This window comes from Lissotriton vulgaris, chromosome 1_1, assembly GCF_964263255.1.
Source record: "Lissotriton vulgaris chromosome 1_1, aLisVul1.2, whole genome shotgun sequence".
Lineage (NCBI taxonomy): Eukaryota > Metazoa > Chordata > Amphibia > Caudata > Salamandridae > Lissotriton > Lissotriton vulgaris.
Genome location: NC_141685.1, coordinates 1591584823 through 1591610225, shown reverse-complemented (window position 1 = coordinate 1591610225; position 25403 = coordinate 1591584823). Strand labels below are relative to the sequence as shown.

Genomic DNA, 25403 nt, shown 5'->3' with positions numbered 1-25403 from the left:
AGCCTTCAGAATGGGTTTCTCCCATAGTTTTGGCCAGGAAAGGGGAGCAATCTTTGAGGCTGTGTGTGGATTTAAGAGCTTTAAATGCTAATGTGATAGCTGATTGCCACCCACTTCCTAATATAAATGAGCTTGTAAGCTTGTTAGAAGGAGCTGCTGTGTTTTCCACTATGGATTTTAGATCCGCCTATCACCAGATAGAATTGATAGATACTTCTAGACATTGTACTGCTTTTATTACACCATTGGGTCTTTACCAATTCAAGAGGATGCCTTTTGGTTTAATATCAGCAGCATCAGTTTTTCAAAGGGCAATGTACCACATTTTTAAAGATTGTAATACCTTTCAAAATGTTTCAAAGATGACATACTTATATTTTCAAAAGATCATCAAGAGCATTTCACTCATCTGGAACAGGTTTGCAAAAGATTGGAGGACCATGAGTTGATGTTAAAGAAAGCAAGTGCCAATTATTCCGCACTTCTGTGGAATATTTGGGTCACACTTTGTCGGGAGAAGCTGGTGTTCCAAATAAATCGTTGGTTGATGCTATAGTGAAAGCTCCTGCACCAAACTCTAGAGAGAAGTTACTTTCATTTGCAGGAATGTGTAAATATTATAGTAAGTTTTTTAAGGATTTTGCAACAAAGATGGAATATTTGCGTATGTTGAGCAGGAAGGGTGTAAAGTTTGAGCGTTCTGACAAACAAGAAAATGCATTTCAGCAAATCAAAAATGATATTCTGGCGGCTCCTACTCCTAAAACATTTTGTATTGGTAAGGAATGTATAATTACTGCAGATGCCAGCATGTATGGTTTAGGAAGTGTGTTGTCTCAGAGGTGTGGAAAAGAAGAATGAAATGTAGCATTTGCATCTAGGAAAATTAACGAAGCAGAGAGGAAATATGTAGTGATTGAAAAGTAATTACTTGTTTGTGTTTGGGCCATCAAACATTACCGTAATTATGTTTGGGGAAGTCATTTTTTACTCTGGACTCATCACAAACTGCTTGTTCATATTCTTTCACCAGGTGCTGGTAGGAATGCCACTGCTCGTATTGCCAGGATGCTGTCTAGACTACAAGAGTATAGATTTAAAGTGGAGTATGTACCTGGAAAGAATAATGTCATAGCAGATTGTTTTTCCCAATTACCATGTGATTTTGAAGAAGGAATGTTGGACAAAGCTCACAAAGACATTATTGCTTCCATTAGTGATTTTGTTGAGGAAACATTTGTAGGTATTGTTGAAAAAACGTGGTCTGACAATTGAAAGGAAGATGAATTACGGAACAAGGTAAAAGATTGTTTTGACAGGTTGGCCTAGGAATGATCTTTTATTGCCTGAAGTACTACCTTTCTTTAAGGTTGCTGATGAATTAGAAGGAGACATACTATTTAAGAGTGGTAAATGTATCTCTCCCTCATGTGGGACTGCAGAAGATTATTCTTCAATTAGCGCATAAACAACAATTTGGGATGTCTTTTATGAAAAGATTAATTGGGGCTAATTTTTGGTGGCCTGGTTTAGACAGGCTGGTTGACCGAGTTGTGATAGAATGTGGAGATTGTGTGAATAGTGAGAGAGGTCTCACTGTGATTCCTGCACCTTTAAAACCTGTGGATTTGCCGGAATTTCCTTGGCAGAAAGTAGCCATGGATATATCTGTACCTTTCCATTCAAGATGCGAGGATTGCTCTTGTGGTTATTGGCTATCTTTCGAAATGGTCTGAGGTGAAATTTGTTAGTCATATCACCACTGATGTGGTCATAGTTTCCTAATGACATTTTTGCGAGGGAAGGGTACCCCGAAACTCATTACTGACAATGGGGTTCAGTTGAAATCCAAAGAGATGCATGATTTTCTGGTGCATTGTAATACTGCTCTATATGAACCTCAAGGGAATGGTCAGGTAGAAAGATTTAATCGAGTCTTGAAAGAATGGATAAGTGCTGCATGTAATACTTTAAGGGAAAACATGTGGATATATCGTACTCCACCTCGCACCATCACAGAAGTGAGTCCTTTCAAGTTGCTCAAAGGCAGGAATCCTACCACTAGATTATGTCCTTGGGGTTTCAAGAAAAGATGGGAAAAGACATGTCATGATTATGATGTGCAACAAGTGGGCAAAAGGTTGGCAATAAGACAAAACAAAATGAAAGAAATGTATGATAACAAATGGAAAGTCAGAAGTCCCAATTTTTGTGTTGGAGATTGGGTTAGGATCCGTTTGCCTGGAATTATTTCCAAAGGTGTGCCTAGATTTGGAAAACCCATTAGAGTAGATTGTAAAAGTGAATTTGAACAGCGTGGTTACACAGGATGGTAAAGTTTGGAATGTTAGGCGTGTTTCTAAATGCAATTGTTTAAAACATGTTAATGTGCATTTAAACCATTCCCATGAACAGGATGGAGAATTTCTTGATGAAGTAGAAATCTGTGATCACACAAGCCAGGTTGATCCAACTGAGTCTGTAGCATCTGGGGTCATAGATACTTGCAGTGTGAGACGTTTTCTTCATAAATTCAATGATTTTACATTTTATTGATTTCTGTTTTAGAGGAGGAGAGGTGTTATAATCTCTGTGTATTTATTTCATGTTGCTTTTCAAATGTGTTCCACTGTTGCTAGTATGTTTATGGAATTTAGAATGCCTTGTAGTTCAGTTTACTTATGCTGAACCTTGAGGCAAGCTATTGGATGCTGTGCTGCATTAAAGACACAATATTTGTATATTTCTACTGGTGTCTGGATCCATTATTCAGCAACCCTATTTGGCGTATTTGAAATATACGAGCATGTCAAGCTGCCCTGGTTGAGTGCACGAAAGGCGAATACGTGCAGCTGGCGGCACGCTTCATGAAATATCTGTCGCCAGTAAAAACAGTGTTCGAGGCATGTGGGCTGCTGAATTCATATCTGTGCATAGATCGCCGCCTAGTGTTGGGTCCGGATGATTGCACATTGTTGTCCTGGAAGAGTCCTCGAAGTATCACGAGATAGGTGGCTCCTCCCCTGGACTACAGTGCGCATGGGCATCGCCTCCATCCCCAGATTGTTTTTTTCCGCCATTGGGTTCGGATGTGTTTCGGTTCCCTCTGTCGGAATCGATAGTTGTTTAACTTTCCTAATTTGAGACCAAAAGGTCTTTAGGCTTAGCGTCGGTATCGTCTTCGTTCGGGTTTTGTCTGTTCATCAGCTCCGAACCCTTGCTGCCCCTCCGCGTGCTGTCGGCGCCGACGGGCCTACACGACGCTCCAGACTACTTCAATGGAACGAACTCCGTTTAAGAGGTGCCCGGTGTGCACCTCAAAGTATTCACACCTCGACGTGCACCCAGTGTGCAACAAATGTTTGTCGCCGGACCATGATGAGGCCAGGTGTATGGCCTGCTCAAAGTTCCGGTGTAAGAAGACTCTCAAGCTTCGTCGGGCCGCTAGACTCCAGGCCCAGTTATCGGCGCCCCCGCCGGACAACATCTTCGAAGAATTTGTTGGAGACGACGATGTCTTTCAAGTTTCGGACTCTAGCCCTGCGTCGGAGGGGGAAGACTACGACACGGGAGACGAGGAGTTTGATGAAGTCGTCGACGAGGTAGGGGACGACGATGGGGCCATTGCCACCGTGGAGGATAGCTCGGAGGAAGAGCATCCTCAGACTGACTCAGGGGTCAACCCCCACCATACGGCCCAGGTCGAGGGATCGCCTTCGGGCCTTACCCAAGACCTCATTAATCGTCCAGCAGCCCCGCCTCCGGGCCCGGCCACGGACATTTCTGATGCGCCACTCCCATTGAAGAAAACGAAAGTGAAGCCATCTGGGTCCACACCAACGGTATCGAAACCGAAAGTGAAAGTCGCTCTGGTGGGACAGAAGGCTCCAGAGGCCTCCATGTCTAAAAAAATTCAAAATGGCCGACATCAAGAGCCACGCCAAGATGGCCGACCCGAAGACCCCGGTGTCGAAGCCGAAGGCGAAGTCGACCGACGCGGCTGCGTCGGCGCCGAAGATGGTCGAGGTCGATGACCCGAAGAGAGCTTCGAAGAAGCGTCAAAACGATTCCAAAGCTCTGGCTGCGCCGACTCCGGCCGTCGAGGCCAAGGATGGTGATGTGTCAGCTCCGAAGACCGTGCCTTTCGCCAATCCGACTCTGGACTCGGGGAAATCGCTCGAGCCGGTCCAGCCTTCCCCGGCCTTAACAAAAAAGGTCACGGTGTCCCTGCAACGGATTCGGAAGGACGCTGTGGCTCCTGAACCAGAGGATGTGGTGCCGAAGCCTACACCAAAGCCAGCAAAGGCGCAGACGCCTATCCGCTTCACGCTACCGCCAAAGACGACGCCGAAGGCTTTCGCTCCGAGGCATGGGGCTGGGGTGCCCTCGAAGGGGGTGTCAACGCCCAAGGCGTCCTTGGTGGTGTCGAAGCCTCGGCTCCAGCCACTTGCAGAGGAAGAGTGTCGATAGGTCATCATCGACGCCAATACCGGGAAGCTGTCTCTCCTCAAGAGGAAGATCACCACGGAGCCGGTGTTGGAACATTTTCGTATTCCACTCAAAAACAAGAAGGACTCTGCGGGTACTTCGGCCCCTATAGAGCCTGCATCTCCCAAGAATTTAGAACTTTCACCGACGCATTCCAACGCTGGGGAAGGTGATGGAGATGAGGGGGACGAGTACAATTATCCAGCGTACTCGGATCCAGAGGAGGAACATGAACCTTGGTCTGCCTGAGGCGACCCTGAGGACCCTCAGTCGGGTCAGGAACCGCAGCTTTTTGCAGCGAAAACCTCACCAACGGAGGACTCTGCAGCCTTCAACGCTCTTATTGAGAGAGCTGCAGCAAATCATGATATCGACCTACATTCAGATCCTGTGGATGTCGATTTTTTGTTTGACACTTTCTCCGTGGCTGAAAAGTCAGTCAAGACATTGCCAATGCTCAAGGGAGTGCTAAAGCACGCGCCAGAGGTTTTCAGGGAGCCCACTCGGGCGCGAGTCATCAATCCTCGCATTGACAAAAAATACAAGGCAGCGCCCTCAGATCCAACGTACATCAAGGGACACTTGCCACTGGACTCTTTGGTTGTATCCAACGCACGCAAGAGGGCGAATTCGCAGACCACGGGTGACGCTCCTCCCCCAGACAAAGAGTCAAAAATATTTGAAGCCTCAGGGAAACGAATTGCTGCGCAGGCAGCTAATATTTGGCGCATTTCAAACACGCAGGCCCTACTGGCACGCTACGATAGGGCGCACTACGACACCCTAGAAACACTTCTGCAGCACTTACCTGATCAGTACAAGGAGGCAGCTGAAATGTTGATTCAGGAGGGGAAGCTGATCACCAACGCTTCCATCAAATGTGCACTGGACGTAGCTGATACCGCCTCCAGGGCAATAAACACTAGCGTGTTGCTGCGGAGACATGCATGGCTTAGGATATCAGGCTTCAAACCAGATATACAGACAACCATCTTAAACCAAACGGTTAATCCAGACCACCTGTTTGGCCCTGAAGTGGATGCAACCCTTGAAAAAATGAAAAAAGACACGGACACTGCTAAGTCTATGGGGGCCCTCCAGTCCCAGCAGTTTCGGGGTGGTTCCTTTCGCCGCTCCAGTAACAGAGGCACCTCAAGGGGTCAGGCATCACAATCCACGCAGTACTATAAAAGCAACACCCAAACCTCATACACTAACAAGGGTAGAGGTGGTTACAGAGGCAACAACGTCAAAGGCAGGGGACGTGGAAACAACAGCTCCAGGTCCTCCACCTCCAACAAACAGTGACGCCTTGTCACTGCCCCCCGACCGCACAACACCGGTCGGGGGGAGACTCCAGCAGTTCCTGCCCGCGTGGAAATCCATCACCACGGACAGGTGGGTCAAATCTCTTATCCAGTACGGTTACTGTCTGGAACTTACTTCCACTCCACCAAACATACCTCCAAGAAACCGTCCTATGTCCGGCGAGCACTTGCACTTGTTGCAGCAGGAAGTTCAAGTCATGCTGCAAAAAGGGGCAATAGAGCTCGTTCCACTGCAAGAAAGGGGAACAGGAGTTTACTCTCTGTACTTTCTAATCCCCAAAAAGGATGGATCCCTCAGGCCCATCCTGGACCTCAGGCCCCTCAACTGGTACATCCTGTCGGAGCACTTCCATATGCTCACGTTGCAGCAGGTCCTCCCTCTGCTTCGGCAGGGGGACTTCCTGGCTACGCTGGATCTCAAGGATGCATACTTTCATATTCCCCTGCACCCTTCACACAGGAAGTACCTCAGATTCACGATCCAGGACCAGCACTACCAGTTCAGGGTTCTGCCTTTCGGGGTCACCACAGCGCCAAGAGTCTTTACAAAGTGCCTGGCGACTGTGGCGGCGCATCTACGACGCCAAAACGTCCACGTCTATCCCTATCTGGACGACTGGCTCATTCAGGCAAAGTCAGAACAGCAGTGCGCCGACCACGTGTCCCGCACCATTCATCTCCTGCACGATCTGGGATTCTCGCTAAACTATCCGAAATCCCATCTCCAACCCGCCCATATACAGCAGTATCTGGGCGCGACGATAGACACTCTGGCAGCCACCGCGCAGCCGAATTCAGTGAGAATCGCCAGTATCCAAACTCTGATCCAACGATTCAGACCACAGCACTCGCTTCCAGCGAAGGTGTTCATGCAGTTGATAGGCATGATGGCCTCCTGCATCTCCATCGTCCCGCACGCGAGACTACATATGCGTCCGCTTCAGGAGTGCTTAGCACGTCAGTGGACTCAGGCTCATGGGCAACTGACAGACCTAGTGTTGGTGAGCGGTCGGGCATACAACTCTCTGCATTGGTGGAATCCACGAAACCTTTGCAAGATCCGACCGTTCCAGGAGCCTGTGCCACAGATTATCCTGACAACGGACGCTTCTCTCCAAGGATGGGGAGCGCATGTACTCCACTACACACTGCAGGGACTATGGACACTACAGCAAAGGAAAATGCACATCAATGTATTAGAACTGATGGCAATCTTCATGGCCTTGAAGGCATTCAAAGTACATCTGTGCAACAAGGTCGTGTTGATCCGGACGGACAACATGACAGCCATGTACTACATTCAGAAGCAGGGGGGCACACACTCTCCGCAGCTGTCTCATCTGGCTCAGAGCATGTGGAAGTGGGCCATTCAGAGGAACATCTTCCTCATGGCGGAGCATCTCCCGGGCAAAGACAACCAGATGGCGGACCTGCTCAGCAGGCACAGCCACCAAATGCACAAGTGGGAGATACATCCATCGGTACTCCAACCGTACTTCCAAAGGTGGGGTCATCCAGAGATAGACCTGTTCGCCACAAAGGAGAACGCAAAATGCCAAAGCTTCGCCGCCAGGTTCCCACACCCGCAATCGCAGGGCAATGCGATGTGGATGAACTGGTCAGGCAGATTTGCGTACGCTTTTCCCCCAGCACCTCTGATACCGCTGGTGGCACGCAAACTCAGGCAGCACTCGATGACTCTCATCCTGGTTGCTCCAACATGGGCTCGCCAACCATGGTACACCACGTTTCTGGAACTCTCCGTGGTACCGCATCAAAGGCTTCATCTCACACCCAGCCTTCTGACGCAGAGCCATGGCGACATTCAGCACCCAGATCCGCAACAGCTCAACCTGGCGATCTGGCTCCTGAAGTCCTAGAGTTTGGCTACCTCAATCTTCCCCCCGATTGCATGAATATCATTCGGGAGGCAAGGAAGCCCACTACTAGAGCATGTTATGCGGCTAAATGGAAGCGGTTTGTCGTTTACTATGTAAACCACAATATTGACCCGCTGGATGCTTCCATTCAAAACATCATTTGTTACCTGTTCCACCTGTACCAATGCAATTTGGCGTACTCTTCCATCCGCATTCACTTGTCTGCAATGGCAGCATACCTTCAGAATAGGCAGCACCTATCACTTTTTAGGGTACCTGCTATCAAGGCTTTTCTGGAAGGACTCAAGAGGGTCATTCCACCACGGACACCACCAGCTCCGGAATGGAACCTCAATGTGGTTCTTACAAGACTGATGGGTCCTCCCTTTGAGCCACTGCACTCTTGTGAGCTTCAGTTTCTGACTTGGAAGGTGGCTTTCTTAGTAGCAATTACATCGCTACGGAGGGTTAGTGAATTGCAGGCACTCACCATCCAAGAACCTTTCTTCCAAGTACACGCTAACAGGGTGGTGCTACGCACTAACCCTAAATTTTTACCCAAGGTTGTATCTCAATTCCACATGAACCAGACAATTGAGTTGCCAGTGTTTTTTCAAAACCCAGAGTCGCTGGCGGAGCGAATGCTCCACACCCTTGACGTTAAAAGAGCCTTAATGTACTACATTGACAGGACAAAGGATTTTCGCAAAACCAAGCAACTTTTCGTTGCATTTGCCACACACCACAAGGGTAACGCTATCTCCAAAGCTGGTATCGCTAGGTGGATCGTGAAATGCATTCAGATCTGTTACGCTAAAGCTAAACGCACTCTCACAATTCCACCAAGAGCCCACTCCACCAGAAAGTTGGGGGCCTCTATGGCTTTCCTGGGTAACATTCCCTTAGAGGATATTTGTAGGGCAGCCACATGGTCTACCACACATACTTTCACTAAACATTACTGTGTAGACGTGCACTCCAAACAGCAGGCAGCTGTTGGTCAGGCTGTTCTCAAAACACTTTTGCAAACTGCTGCAGCTGGCACGGGCGGCCGCCAATAATAGGAGGACTGCTGTGTATTCTATGCACAGATATGAATTCAGCAGCCCACATGCCTCGAACTGCAAATGCTACTTACCAGTATGCATCTGTTCTTGGCATGTAGGGCTGCTGACATTCATATCGTCCACCCTCATCCCCGGCGCCTGTAGCAGCTGCAGTATTCATATATATATGCTCATAGCATGGTCATCACTCACTTACTTCACTCCATCTCTGCCAATGGCTAAATCATCCGGACCCAACACTAGGCGGCGATCTATGCACAGATATGAATGTCAGCAGCCCTACATGCCAAGAACAGATGCATACTGGTAAGTAGCATTTGCATTTCAATTCCGACGATCACACAAAACTATAATCCATACTGCAGTGCCAACTGTTTTAAAGCTTCATGTTTATAGTTGCTTAAGCGGTGTTTAAACTTTTTAAACTTCAGAACAAGAGTGATGAAAAAATGTATATACCCTTTTGTAACATTGGAATATAAGCACTTTATATTGGTTTAATAAAACCTGATTTGCAATGATTTCAATTAATTGTGCAATAAAAATTACCTACCTACCTACCTATAAATGGTCTGAGTCTTGATCCAGTCCATAATGTAGGAGTAAGGCTTAGTTGACATTGCCCCAGTGTTGGAACTTTCATAGATTTCCATGCTTTGTATCATTCCCCGTCGTCGGAATGGGAGCCTCGGTAGTATCACAACCTTAGAAACAAAAGAGAAAAAATAGGCCTGGTCCTCATCTCCTTTTGTATCCTATCACCCTCTTTGTGCAAAAGAGACCAAACTTTTGTCGGGACCAATCAGAGCAGCGTCACCCCCTAGAACCTTCCTGAGAGAGCTCTGAGCCTCAGATTTTTCTACCGCACGTTGTGCTAGGAAGTCTCCACTGAGCTCTGCTCAGTTTTTCTCATTCTAACTGTTTATTTCTTCAAGTTTTCTACTTCAATCAGGACATGTCTGACAAGGAGATGAAGGCCTTATTCAGGTCCTGTGCGTCTTGTGGAAAAAAGCATCTTTTTGTGGAGGATAAGCATGAAAGCTGTATCTATTGCTTATACCCTGGCCACAAGGCCACAGACTGCAAAATTTGTAGAACCTTCTCTACTAAGACACTTCGTGACAGAGAGGGACGGCTTTTGACCTGGCTTCAAAAAATGAAGACTCGGAAGGAGGTTCTCTCATCGGATGAAGAGGGTTCGACATCTCTGGCTTCCTCTCACAGATCCAAGAAGAGGGGTAGGTCTCCTACTGGTTCTTCTTCAGCTGAGTCCCCTTCTAAGGCCCCTCATAAGATCTCTGACTGGTCTGAGAGGGCTAGTCCCCTTCAATCTCCTCACGGAAGTGAAAAGGAGAGGCAGGGACAGGCTGCTGTATTAGTTACAGCCTCTAGTGACAAAAAGGAGGTTTCTATCACTTCTCCTCCGTCCAAAAAGGAAAGGACTGGTGACAAACACTCTACAGGCACTCCAGGGACCGTGCCTGAGAAAAAACAGCGTCCGTCGACGACAAAAACATCAGGTACGTTGACGACGATTACTTCTGGCAAAATTCCCGCTGCTTCCTTGGCTCAGTCGACGGGCTCGTCGTCGGTAGCGGTTTCAGCGTCGTCGTTCAAGGTTCCTGGTTCGTCGACGATAACTTCTTCAACGTCGACGATGGTGGTCTCCGGAAAGCTGCTGTCGACGGCATCGTCGACGACGACAACGACTTCAACGACAATGATGATGGTGGTGATGATGACGAGTTCGTCTACGAGACCGTCGACGATCATCCCGTTGGCGACGACCAAGACTCCGTCGACGAGGTCTTCTGTGCCGTCGACGACTCCGTCGACTACCTCCGCACCGTCAACGACGACTGTCGACGAAGCCGTCAACGGGTAAAATACTGCAATTTCCTCTGCAGAGAATGAAAATTACACCTGAGATGACGTCTCCTCGACGAGTTTCGACAGATCTACCGACATTGCTTCTAGATGACGATTCGGAGGAGGATGAGGAAAATGAAGGCCATTTTGGGGATGCCTACAGTCCCTCAGACTTAAATGTAAAATTGTAGGAGACTGACACGGAGGAATACTATGAGCAATGTGACCAACGGGTGCATCAATATGTTCTACAAGGACTACGTCCACCTGGTTTAGGGCAGGACATGGTGGCCATGCCCGCCTCTTTAATTTCTGACCTGCAGTTGATGCTGCAGGACTATATGAACAGGTTTCCTTCGGAACAGTCAATGCAGTGTACGCAACCTCCACCTCCGGCGTTGCCGCAAGCGCAGCCAGTGGTCGAACTTCCTCCGTCACAAGTGGTGTCTCTCACACCACCAACGGTCATTCCTAGGGTCCTTTCCCGGACACCAGATCCCGGACCCTCCACTCCGATTCAGCAGGATACCTCTTCGGATGATGAGGTACAGGTGGATCCCTTGACTGATCCATTGCAGGACCCAGACTTGGATCAAGGAGACAGTGGATTTCAAGATCCAGACGCCACTGGTCGGGATACTTCTATTTCCCCTTCGGTTGATATAGGGGGGGTTCCATAACCTCATGGAGAGAGCTGCAAAGAAGTTTGGACTACCAATTTCGAAGGAAGAGTCTGAATGTTTCCTGTATGACTTTAAGGATCAGTACAGAAGATCGGTCAAATCCATTCCTATTATTGAGCATGTGTGGGAGGAAGGTATGAAGATAATGCAAAATCCAGCCACTGTGATTCCGGTTCTCCCCAGGTTGGAAAAGAAGTATAAGGCTCCAGATGGCAGTCCAGCTTGTCTTCTTGCGCAGCCAAAGCCTGATTCGGTGATATCACAGGCTGCTCAAAGCAAGTCCAAGAACCCATCAACACCTTTGACTACGCCTCCGGACAAGGACGGTAGGCACCTGGATAACGTGGGGAAGATGTTTTCTTCCATGGCCAGCTTACTGGTTCGAGCAGCAAATGATCTCGCCATTCTAGGCAGATACGATCGCCAGATGTGGTGTGACATGGAGCCGTTTGTGGAACAACTGCCAGACTCCGCGAGGGAAGAGGCAAGGAGAGTTCTGATGGAGGGAGAAAAATCATCCTCTGAAGTTATCGACTGTGCTATGGACATAGCGTCCACGGCTTTTCGAGCATTGGCGGGGTCAGCTGTGCTTCGTTGCCAAGGTTGGTTGAGAGCCACCTGGTTTCGTCAGGAGGTCCAAAATAAGATCCTGGACCTCCCATTTGATGGAGAGATGCTCTTTGGTAAGCATGTTGATGATGCCCTGCAGAATATAAAAAAGGATACGGACACGGGGAATCTTTGGGCTCACTCAACTACCGTACGGTCCCATTTAAAGGCGCTCTTGGCAGAGGTTTTTCTTCATACAGAGGCAACACCCAACAGAGATTCCTCCCAGTCTTCCCAATCTTATAAGACTCAGTATTCAAATCAACGGCAGGGACAATCGGCGTCTTACTCTCGCCAGCCTCCGCGAGGGCGTCGGAACCGAAAGGAAAGCGACAACACCAAGAGACAATTGCGGCCTCTTGGCTCTACCTACTGTTCCTCCCCTCCCAGTCACATCAGTGGGGGCAGGATATCATTTTGCCTGAACAGCTGGAAGTGTATAACATCAGACCAGTGGGTCCGGAATATTGTTCAGAGTGGCCATACGTTGGAGTTCCAAGACCTTCCTCCAACGAGAGCTCCGGGCGCCACCCGCACGAAACATCTGGGACTGCTCCACCTCGAAGCCCACCAATTGTTCCTCAAGGGGGCAATAGAACCGGTACCTCTCTCTCAGAGTGGCAGAGGTTTTTATTCCAGGTTCTTCCTGGTTCGGAAGACGGCAGAGACTTGGCGCCCCATACTAGACCTACGGGAGCTCAACACTTATCTCATCAAACTCTTTCTGGATGGTCATTCTCCAAGAAATTCTTCCTCTTTTGAACCCAAGCGACTATTTGGCGTCTCTGGATTTAGAAGATGCGTACTTCCACATTCCAATACACCCAGCTCACAGACAATATCTGCGATTCAAAGTGGGAAAGAGCCATTTCCAAATCAAGGTGCTTCCGTTTGGCCTTCGGTCTGCACCTAGAGTATTCACCAAAGTGTTGGCACCAGTAGCAGCTTTTCTACGAACACAATCCCTGGAGGTTTTCCCTTATTTGGACGACTGGCTCGTCAAGGCTCCATCTTTCAAGGACACCTCTCAAGCGGTTTCGGCTTGCATTCAGTTGTTCAGTCACCTGGGCCTTCAATTGAACAAACACAAGTCAGTTCTACAGCCCTCCAGATCCACAAGGTTCCTTGGGGCCATTTTAGACACGACGCAATGCACAGCTCGTCCTTCAGAAGAACGTCAACAGAAGTTGATCATATCGGCTCGCCAACTGTTCCACTAGAAATGCCTTTCAGTCACACAATTCAAGTCCCTACTCGGGTCGATGTCATCCTGCATACCATTAATACCTTATTGCAGGCTGCGAATGCGTCCTCTGCAGGAAGAGCTAAACAAACAATGGTGCCAAGCAGAGGGATCATTCAACGACAAGGTGTTGGTGACACCAAAAATGAGAGGCATCTGAATGGTGGCTAGTGCAGGACAATATCGCACAGGGTCTGACGTTCAGAGTTTCACCATACCCTCTGATCATGACAATGGATGCCTCTTTGGAAGGCTGGGGAGCGGTGCTCCGAGAGCTTCAAGTCAGCGGGCACTGGAGTCCAGAACAGCGTCGGTGCCATATACATTTTTGGGAGCTAGCGGCCATTCGTTTGGCTTTGCAGGCTTTCCTTCCCAGGGTCCGAAATCATACAGTGCTGGTCCAGACGGACAATACGACGGCCATGCACTATTTCAGCAAGCAAGGAGGAACGAGATCACAAACTCTGTCCAAAGAAGCTCAGAGGATCTGGGATTACGCGATTCTACACAACATCAGCTTGAGAGCCGAACATCTAGCAGGCTCTCTCAATGTCAAGGCGGATGCCCTGAGTTGCCAGAAGTGAATCACGAATGGGAGTTGAATCAGTCCATTCTGGAGAGTGTGTTTTCGGTCTGGGGGACACCAACCATCAACCTTTTTGCCTCTCCGGTGAACGCAAAATGCCGGTTTTACGCAAGCAAAGTTCACCATCGGGGATCTCTGGGGAACGCCCTTTCGATGGCCTGGTATAGCGCATTCTTTTACACTTTTCCGCCAATTCCCCTCATTCCTCAAATACTCAGGAAAATGAAAGTGGAACCATGCAAGATGATTCTCATTGCACCAGCTTGGCCCCGGCAATTTTGGTACACAGAACTCCTTCTATTCTCCCAAGCTCCTCCGTTTTGCTTACGACCAATTCCTTCCCTATTGTCGAGGAATCAAGGACAAGTTTACCATCCGGATCCGAAATCACTGGACTTGACAGCATGGCTCCTGAACACAGAGTTCCGTCATCTGAATCTCTCCCAGGAATGTAGAGACGTTTTGTCCCAAGCTCGAGCACCGAGCACTTTTAAGACTTACAAGGCTAAATGGAAGATGTTCTGCCTGTGGTGTCAGAGATAAGATCTCCATCCTTACAAATCTCTGCCTCATCAACTTTTGCCATATATACTATCATTGGCAAAGTCTGGGTTGGCGCATTCATCTCTTAAGGTTCATCTTGCAGCCATATTGAGGGTTAGGCGCAGTTCTTCAGGCCCTTCCTTATGGTCCTCTAGGATTGTTAAACAATTCTTAAAGGGCTTGTTTTGAATGTGTCCTCCAGTTCGCCCTCCTCCACCAGTTTGGCAACTCAATCTTGTCCTGGCTCAACTCATGAAAGCTCAGTTTGAGCCGGTGCGCAAGGCGGACTTGAAATTTTTGTCTTGGAAACTTGCCCTCCTCTTAGCTCTAACATCAGCGAGAAGAGTGAGTGAGCTTCAAGCCCTCTCCATAGGGCATCCATTCCTGCAATTCAAAAAAGAAGTGCTTATCCTTCGCACCAATCCGAAATTTATTCCAAAGGTACCATCTGAGTTCACTTGAATGAACCTTTGATTTTAAAGTCTTTCTTTCCGCGCCCTTCAACGCTTGCGTAACGCACATTACATTCTTTGGACGTTCAAAGATGCTTAAAATTCTACTTAGAGCGCACACGACCCTTTCGGAAATCATCCAAATTGTTTGTCCTACAGCGCACCACGGAAGGGGTTTCCTTTGGCAAAGAGTGGCATTTCCCGCTGGATCTCCAGTGCGATTCAATTCTGTCATCAGGAAGCGGGCAAGCCTTTGGACAGAAAAGTCCGTGCACATTCCACAAGGTCTGTGGCATCGTCGGTGGCTCTTTTCTCTGGAGTCGCCATTAAGGACATATGCAGGGCAGCAACGTGGAGCAGTACACATACCTTCACGAAGCACTACTGCCTGGAGTCTGCAGGATGAGACGACGCGGCTGTGCTCTGCGGAATCTTTTCCATTGAGAGGTGAGCTTTCCCTACAAGCCCTCCATCCTGGTGAGCACATTTTGTTTCTTGTTTGCTATGCTATAAGTTTATATGCTTTATGGTTATGTGATGCCATGTATCTACAAAATGTGTCTTGGTTATTACTGCTAGCTACTCGGATACAAAGCATGGGAATCTATGAAAGTTCCAATACTGGGGCAAGAAAACAAGTTACTTACCTGTAACTTTGGGATTCCCATGCGCCCACCCTCCTCCCCTGGGAAAGCTCAGTTTTTTGACAGAGATAGTGGCGGTTTGCACAACGACTACGAAAATTTGAGGCTCTGAGCTCTCAGGAAGGTTCTAGGGGGTGAGGCTGCTCTGATTGGTCCTGACAAAAGTTTGGTCTCTTTTGCACAAAGAGGGTGATGGGATACAAAACGAGATTTTTTCTCTTTAGTTTCTATGGTTGTGATACTACCGAGGCTCCCATTCCGACGACGGGGAATGATACAATTTAGAAAAGGGGGTGGTGATGAACAGAGTGTCTGAATTGAGCAGACCACTCTTACCCAGTCCAAAGATCAGGGCTTGATCCATCACCGTTATTTATCTCACTGCCCCACCCCAGCTCAGAACCTGGCTATATGCAAATCAGTCTGTCCCTGGCCCAGTGCATCATGGGAACAGGGCAGACTAAACTACCAAGCCAATTCTTCACCAGAAAGGAGACAAGCTACCGGGGACCGGTTTCTGGCATTTCAGCCGTCTTCGGCCCGGCTTGCTTGAATCCTGATGGAGCAGTGAGAAAGGGACTCATGTCTGAGTATACCCTGCCGAAGATGGCTGTAATGCCAGAAACCGGTCCCCGGGAGCTTGTTTCCTTCCCAGTGTAAGAATTGGCTTTTGTAGTTTGGTTTGCCCTGTTCCCATCATGCACTGGGACAGGAACAGACTAATTTGCATACAGCCAGGTTCTGAAACTGGGATGGTGCAGTGAGCTAAAAACGGTGTTGGATCTAGCCCTGATCTCTTGACTGGGTGAGAGCTTTCTGCTTAATTCAGAGACTCTGTCCCTCACCACCCCTTGTTGTAAATATTTTTGTCCACCCTAAGCGTGGAAGGGTATTCTCAGATGTGAGACCCTTGCTCATTGCACCATCAGGATTCAAGCAAACCGGGCCGAAGACGGCTGTAATGCCAGAAACCGGTCCCCGGGAGCTTGTTTCCTTCCCAGTGTAAGAATTGGCTTTTGTAGTTTGGTTTGCCCTGTTCCCATCATGCACTGGGACAGGAACAGACTAATTTGCATACAGCCAGGTTCTGAAACTGGGATGGTGCAGTGAGCTAAAAAACGGTGTTGGATCTAGCCCTGATCTCTTGACTGGGTGAGAGCTTTCTGCTTAATTCAGAGACTCTGTCCCTCACCACCCCTTGTTGTAAATATGGGGAATGATACAAAGCATGGGAATCTATGAAAGTTACCAATACTGGGGAACCAAAGTTACAGGTAAGTAACTTGTTTTCATCTTTGGCTTTGTTTCCCGAATCCATTTCAGCCTCCGACTGTTCAATATGTTTGCTGGGCTCACAAGTATCACAAATGTCACTTGGTTGAGTACTAAGCCTCCCAGGGGCAGTTATCGTTGGTAATGGTGAAAAAGCATTGTATGGCGTGGCCGCCGTATACTCCCCCGGGGAAGTCCTTATTGTTGAGGGAGCAATTGGAGTTGTTAGGCCCAAGACTCCCTCCGTTGAGGAAAATAATACATCTCCCGGGTCTTTCAAAAACTGGAATCTTAAACAAGCCGAGTTTTTATTTTGAAATGACTTCTCAAAGAGAGATGCAATTGGTGAGATGAGTGGAGTCCGTTTTGGACTGCTTGCCTTATTAGCATTCAGTTTCTCCAGTCTTTTCCGTTTGAGAGAACCTCGTGAGGCTGGTATCTTATCCCCTGGTGGTTTTCTCACTTTACCAGACCTCATGGTGTGACATAAGTATGTCTTTATCTTTGTCTTTATCTTTTGGTCAGTAAATAAATAAGCAGTTGGACAATTCACCACCCTGTGCCTTATTCTCTAATTTGCCTTGCCTTGCCACAGAACTCTTCACACAACTCCTGCAGGACTCTGATTATTATCACCCTGCCCTCACGGCCGTGGGGCAGCAGCTCCTGCACCCTTCCGACCCCCTTCAGCACAGCAGAGCAAGGAGAGGTGTGACAAATGTGTTTGAGATTTGAGGGATGAGTCACAAACTTAACACCTCCAATGATGTTTTGAAAATTCGTGAAAATTCCTCCAATGATGTTTGAAAGTTCGAAAGTTCGTGGCACTCTGATAGCAGTACTCTGATGGCAGCGCCAGAAACTAGTGCGCCACACTACACTTCACTGTTCCTCCGTGGCACTCTGCAGCACTGCGGCTTGGAGGAAGCAGGGGAAAAGAGGCTGCAAAAGCTGCAAGAGGAGAGGGAAGCCGTAAGGACAAGAACCGGCCTGGCAGCCAGTAGCGAAAGGCGTGAGCCTAGTCTGCCACACGCCTAGTTCTCTCACAGCACACCGCACGCAGCTGGCTCACCGGGGCTCACCTCGCCTGCCTTCTCACTCAGCACTCAGCACAAATCAGCACCGAGATGCACCGGAGATGTACCAGAGCGCAGCTGCGTCTGCTCCGAGACTGCCCCACCCCGTGACTTGCACGACTGTCCTCCGCTCACCTCCGCTCTCCTGCATCACCCCGCGGCTCGTTAGTCTCTCTTTCACAGTCCTGCAGACGAAACACTGGCGAAACACAGGCCCGCTGCTGTCGCTGCCACGGAGCCCCACAGAGCCCCCACAGGGCCCCCGGAATCGCAGAGTGCCTCGAAGCCGCCGCCTCTCTCCACTCCGCGGCTCGCAGCACGCCGACCTGCTGGCCCAGAGTAACTCGATAGTCTCGTCCGCCGCTCTCTGCTGCACTCTAGCCTGGGTGTGGTGGTCTATGTCGGGCTGAAGATAACTGCACAGACAGGACGGTAAGCCTCGTCGACGATAAGGCTCGTCGACGGTTGTCCTCGTCGAAGGTTGACCCATTGGCGATAGTCAGCTTCGTCGACAGTGGGCTCGTCGGCGGTAGCTCGTCGACGGTAATCTTCGTTGACGGTGTACTTTGTCGACAGTCATTCTCGTCGACGGTACACTTCGTCGATCATTGGCTTCGTTAACGATTGGCTTCGTTGACGACAGAGCTGCTTCGATGGTGGGCGCATAGACGGTGGCCTCGTCGACGGTCAGCTCCGTAGACGTTACAATGCAGCAATTACTTCATCAACTTTGTCCGACAATGGACTTTGTCGGCGACAGAAAGCTTCGTCGACGGTTGGCTTCGTCGAGGGTTGGTGTTGTCGCCCGTTAGCTGTGTTGACGCAGATGGCCTCGTTTACAGTTGGCCTCATCGACGGTTGACCCAGTCAACTGTTGGATTCGTCAACGGTTAACCTAGTTGCCAGTTGGTTATATGCACAGTGCTTTTGTAGCCTATTTATTAGTCATACACTGCTTTTCCGCTACATCAATGTGTTGGCGTGATGGCTCCTTCCTCAACGCCATAATTTCTTAGACTACTAAAAAACGTTGCCAGACTCTCAGCCTCTGGTTCCTTAAGACTAGATTTATGTTTTTCTGACGACGAAGCTGCCATGTCCTGTTCCATGGTGAAATTATACCCTCTCTTACACCTGAATCTCCGTTACATTTCCCTCCGGTGGATAGTGGAGAATCAAACCTCCTCATGGAGAGAACGGCGGCTCGCTTTCATCTTCCCCTCGTCACGAGGAAAGAGGCAGACCGTTGTTCTCTTTGATTTTACAATTAACTAAGGACACAAGTTCGTTCAGTTCCTCCGATACCTTTTATTTGACAAGAGGTCTTTGACTCTTCCTGAGCCCCAGATCTGCGCTGGCGGTTCTTTCACGACTCAAACACAAATTTAAAACGCCAGACAATTCACCTGCTTGTCTCGTCTCTCAACTACAACCTGACAATGGCTGCACCCACAGTTTTAGCTCCGCGGGCTAACTCTTTAGCCATTTTGGGCAGGTACCGCTGCCTGAGGTAGTCTGGCATATTGGCGCAGGTTGCCCTTATTACCGAATCCTCCTCGGCTGAGTGTATCAGAAACCTTAAACCGTGCAGTGGACATTGCGTCTCCGATTTTTTTTAGACAGCTCGCAGCAGCGGCCGTATTGCATAAACAAGGTTGGCAGAACGCTTGTTTATTTCGCCCAGAGGTTCAGATTAAAATAATGGACATACCTTTTAGGGGTAATCCCTCTTTGGCCAACATGTTGAGCAGACACTACAGACACTACCCGCACCTTCGGTTCTCTCCAGTACAGAAAGCAGCCCTTTCAAGGTGACAGAGGTTGCAGCTCCACATCCTCTTTTCCAAGGAGCTCCACCCAGTATCACTCCTACAATCAGAACCAACTGCATTATTCGGCTCCAACTCGTATACAGGAAATAATTCTTCCAGGAAACAACGACTTGCCTTAGAACCTACCCTTAATCCAATCCCAAAAAGGCAGATGGTGTCATTTTTCTCTCTCTTTTATTCCATTTGGTCAACGATGCCATTTGTCTGTTGGGGGTTCTAAAATTTGTGTCGAAAGGGCACGCTCTAGAATTTGACGAATTCCCTCTTGCTACACCTTCAAAGGGGGACCTCTACCTCCTCATTTACGTGAGTCGTTTGCACAAGTGTCTATATTGTTACACACAGGGACCGGCGGAGTGGTTCCAAATCTCCAACAACAGAGTTAGGGTTTACTCTCAGTTCCTCACCCACAAGCAAGTCAGGAAGGAGGCGCCTGATTTTTGATCTTTGTGCAAACTTTTCAAATGTTGTACCTCCAGAAGGTCCTGAAGTACTACTGCCAGAACGGCTTTATAATTACACTCGACTTCCAGGATGTCTATTTTCATGTGCCAATCCTTCCACAGCACAGGAAGATGCTACATTTTACAATAGGTACAAACCTTTTCAATTCAAGGTCATACCTTTGGACTTCAGTCCGCTCAACATGTCTCCTGGCACCAGTGGCAGCCTGTCTACGTCTGCAAGGCATAAAAATGTATCATTACTTAGACAACTGTATCATAAGGGCTCGCTCTTATCACCAGGCAGTCCAGCACACCCAGACTTGTCAGTCACTGTTTCAAAACCTAATTTTCAAAAAATTATGACAAGTCCCAACTGGTCCTAGCTCCGATATGAACATTTCTCGAAGCATCAATTAATACAAGCCTAGTGTTTGTCTCACACGAACGACAGGCCTGCATCTCCCACATGTTCGTTCTTCTACGTACACAAAAAGGTCAGTTTCAGTAGATCCTCAAAGTCATTTCTGGCCACGGCCTCCACCTGCATCCTGTTGGTTCCCAACTGCAGATTACATATGAGAAAATGCTAGAGGAGCTAGCTAAGCAGTGGCGTCCGCTGTCTGGCTCATTCAACGACATCTTATTTGCCTTTCGAATGAGGACACCGCTGGGCTGGTTGGCCCACACTCCCAGTGTCGCAGCAGGCCGCTCCCTCCTCTGACGCTCCACCGCTCGCCCTTACCAACGATACCTCTCCGAAAGGTTAGGGAACGCACCTTTAGGGTTTTTCCCATCGAAGGCTGATGGATGCCTTTCCAACCATGTCGCACACTAACCGCTTGGAGCCATTATCCAGTTTCCTGGCTCTGAAAGCCTTCCGCTTCCTAGTGCGAGAGGAGTCCGTGTTAGCATGTACAGACAATACTATCACTATACACTACACATTTGCGAATAGGCCATTCACCATCTCGTTGATTTTTCTGCAATACATGTTCCAAGGGTCTTGAACGTCATGACGGACTGCCTCAGCGGATCCGCCTTGGACAATCACGGGTGGGATCTCCATTTACGGACCGTGGACCACATCTTATGCCTGGGGGTACAACCAGACCTGGATCTGTTTGCAACGCCTCTCAACCGCAAATGCCTATACTATGCCTTCCCCACAAAAGATCGTGCGGAACTGCATCGATGAACTCGTCAACAGTGTTTGCATTTGCTTTTCCGCCGATTCTCTTTGTGCCTCGTCTCCAGCGGAAAATGAGGTTCCAACCATGTCACATCCCACTCTTTGTGCTCAGACGGCCTCGCCGACCGTGGTGCATGGGTCTCCTCCTACTACCTTGCTGCGAACCTATCATGCTTCGCCCTCTGCCGCACCTTCTGACAGTACAGTACGGACGGATTCACCATCCGCATTCCTCAGGCCTCCAGCTTGTGCTTTCAACCTGTGCAATTTGAATTTGCTCTCTTGTGCAATGCCACAGACTGAAGGGAGGTTTCTCGCGAACGCAAGAGCCCCTCCACTACTTAGAAATATAAACTAAAATGTAAACGTTTTGGTATCTGGTGCAAATCTGTCTGCATCGATTCTGTACACGCTACACCAGAGCAAACCCTACCTGTTTTTCTGCTTATGGCAAAGTCAGCCCTTTTCTCATTTCGTCTTGAAAAGTCTGGCTGCACTTCTCGTTTTCGCCATGATGGATTCAGGTCTCTCTATTCCTCCCGGATTATTTGCAAGTTCTTTTAGGGCCTCTACAGGATGTTTCCACCCATTGGGCGTTCCTTGCGTACTCGGCGTCTCAACGTCGTATTAGCCCAGCTTCTCTAAGCTTCTTTGAACCAATCCATTTTCGGATTCAACATTTCTAACAGGGAAAGTTTCCCTCCTACTCGCTCTCACGTCTTCTCGACGTGTGAGTCCTATTCAAGCTTTTACCATCAAATATGTTGAACTTCAACTTCCAAGTGACTCTGGTGCTGCGCACCAATCCATTATTTATACCACAGGTTCTATCTGACTTTCACCTTTATGAACCAGTCATCCTATGAAACTTTTTTTCCAAACCCTCAGTCTTCAGCTGGGCGCACTCTTCATTCTTTAGATTTCGAACGATGTATTAAATTATACATATAACGGACAGCTGCCTTCGCAAGCTAGACCACCTTTCTTGTGTATGAGCGGATGCGTTTAGTGCATCCAGTGACTAAACAAACCATTGCCCCATGGTTTGACATCAGCTATCTCTTTTTGTCATACAAAGATGGGCAAGCTCTTACCTACTCCGGTGAGGGCCCACTCGACAAGGGCAGTTTTCATACTCCACTTCCCTCTTCGCTTGAGTACCTCTCCATCAGATCTGCTGAGTGGCAATGTCGTCCAGCAGACGTATGTTTCACAAGGCACTACTGTCTGGAGGTAATTGACAGCGCAGACACTGCTGTGGGTCAAGCTGTGCTTCTGAATTTTTTCAAGTAAGGTGAGCCTCTGTTGCTTCCCTCCTCCTGCCATTTTGCATTTTCGCATCAGTGTACCATTAATAGTGGTTGTTAAATATGCAATATTTTCATGCATTACGGTTGTAGCATTTTATGGATATATTGGCTATTGCTAGCTATTCTATTCAAGCATGTGACTCTATGAAAGACACCCCAATACTGGAGAAGAACAAAAGTTACTTACCTGTAAACTGTGGTTCTCCAGTATTGGTGTCTTTCATAGATTAACATCCAACCCACCCTTCCTCCACTCAGAGGCTCTCTTCTCCTCATCCACTCTTTTGTCACTCTTGTGCTACGAAAATCTGAGGGCCTGAGCTTCTGAGGAGAAGGTTCTAGAGGGTGTGACAGCCTGATTGCCTGGAATTTGGACTATCATAACGACATGAATATGCCAGTAAATTGATTCTCCCTCCTTATGTGTTAATAATGTTCTATGGTACTTTCAAGCATTCTATTATTATTATTATTAAATTCTATTTTATTATTATTATTATTATTTTTATTATTATTATTACTATGACATATATTTTTATATATGTGATTTGTTTACTACTATTGTACCGTGTACTCCCACTCCGACGGGAAATATTCAAGCATATGAATCTACGAAAGACACCAATACTGGAGAACCACAGTTTACAGGTAAGTAACTTTTGTTCTTAGTGTGTTTACAGTGTAAATAGTATGATGTTGGTTGAAGGGCTCAACAGTTGCAGAACGTTGTAGCGGTACTAAGATGCAAGCTTCTCCTTCATCAGATATGCATAAGACCACATTTAGGGTTTCCGGGCCATGACACAAGAGTGTAATTCTCCTTTTTATCTTATGTTTGATGAGAACTCTTAACGCTGGGTAGCAACATATTTCTTTTACTCTGATAAGGAAAGGTAGTCTAGTAATGGGTGAGTAATTCGCAAGAAGATGTAGTTTGGCATTATGTTTTTATTTGAGGGCTGAATGTCATCCGGGTCTCTGTGGAATATCTTATTTAAGGGAAGTGGTAATATGGTCACACCATGGTGGTAAGAGTGCATCAGTGTACTCCTTTGTGAATAGCAGGGGGATAGATCGGCAGACCAATTGCTGGGTTTGATATTTTATTTTTATGTGCATTTTTTTAAATTGTTCTCGGAGATGGAGTTGAATGTCGTCCAACTTGAGATGATGCTATCTTTATAGATGATATTTTACTAGGTTCTGAATAGAGTAGAGGAAGTCAATGTTTTACTGGTCATGTATGATTTTGATTAGCTCTATCGGTCTATTTCTGGCATTTTGATGCGAAGAACAAAGATTTGGCCTGCAGAGAAGCTTTTTGTAAGCTTTTCTATAACATTGCAATATTTTAGGTAAGATATAGAGTTCTTCCATTTAATCTCAGTGGCTTATAACATTTTCTGGCATTTGTTTGTTTCTATTGATGTAAACTCATTTTGTGCTCATTGTGATGCTGGTCAAGAGGCAGCTTTGGGGTTATAGGTGGTGAGATGGGGTGGATTGCATCAGAAGAATATGAATTATGTCTAGTTGAGTACATTATTGCCTCATGGCAACCCAATTCACCTCCATGTGTAAACCTATGTTTCTAGGTGGCTTCACCGTCACTTGGTAGAAGAAATCCTATCCTGACATATGACAATTAAAAAAGATCCTCATACAAAATTATTTAACTCAACATTGCAAACTGTCACATCTATCTTTAACCTAGTGATCTAAAAAATCAGAGAAAGCCCAAAGTGATATCACCCTCATAATCTGATCAGAGCGCTCCCTTTTCGCTTTTGACATCTCTCCATGCTAAAATAGAAACTAAAGGTACTAAAAACTAGGAGAGATATAAAACCAACAATGAACAACTGATCTCTGTGTCCATGGTTCATAATCTGGCAAACACTTCACTGCACACCTTAACCTACTAAGTCAATGTGATGCTAAACATAGTTGCACTAGCCAAAATCAAGCTTGAGCACAAGAAAATCATTTTGGTTTACTAGTTAAGAGATGTGCCTAATTGTAGTAGGTATATTCTCTACAAACCTGTTGCGTGTCACATCTCACTTTACTTGGCACAGGCACTAGAATATCCAGGCAAGGGGGGAGCTTCACAGCCAATAAATGATGGAAACAGTCAGAATCGTCTCTTAGAACATGGCATACACTTCCAGAGGGCTGTGGGTCTAGACATGACAATTTTGAATGCTTTGTGAACCTTAGGGCCCGCGGAGGTTGGAGTGGAGTTCAGTGCTGCAGCACATGTTCATGAGGGTCACTAAATCATATTTACAGATATGTAGCTGATCTGATGCAATTCCATTGAGAAATTTCACCTGATATTAGGTGGATAGTGTGTTCAGAGCAGAGCTCTCATGTTGATTTGGTTGCCTTCATGGCCTGCAACTCTACTATCAGATTCCAGTGTTTCTAACGCTTTCTTGATAAGTCCTGTGGTTCGTTTTTCAGCTAAATATGTATTTGTTTTCCCCAGGATCACAAAGATGAGGTAACATGTGTAAGATTTAATGGAAATGATGGATACATCGCTTCTGGCTCTACAAGTGGTGAAATTATTTTGCACAGTATTACCACCAATTTGTCAAGTGCTCCTTTTGGTCATGGCAGCACACAGGTAATGTATATTGAATGTCTTCAAAACATATCCAGACATTGTTTTAGTGTGGTCTGAATTTGATCTTAAGCATGAAGAGGAGTTACCGTTGACTTATGCTTTTCAGCAGCTTCTGTAGGTGCTGTTGAAGGCTTCAAGTCTAAACAGAAAAAAAGTACATGGCTGCAGTTATGTATGTTTTTTTCATTACAGTTGTTACCCCAGTAAAGTTAACATTTCTTTATACAGCAATGTAATGTATTTTTTTATTTGAC

General features: G+C 47.3%; 1 protein-coding gene across 2 annotated transcripts in view; it reads left to right on the top strand.

The window, feature by feature from the left end:
* Window positions 1-25403, top strand: part of NEDD1 (NEDD1 gamma-tubulin ring complex targeting factor) — a 413616-nt gene that overhangs the window by 87044 nt on the left and 301169 nt on the right. For both annotated transcript variants that reach the window (XM_086918169.1, XM_086918174.1), the window contains exon 5: window positions 25009-25149. In XM_086918169.1, coding sequence (XP_086774295.1) covers window positions 25009-25149 — 141 coding nt within the window. The remainder of the gene's footprint in view (window positions 1-25008; window positions 25150-25403) is intronic.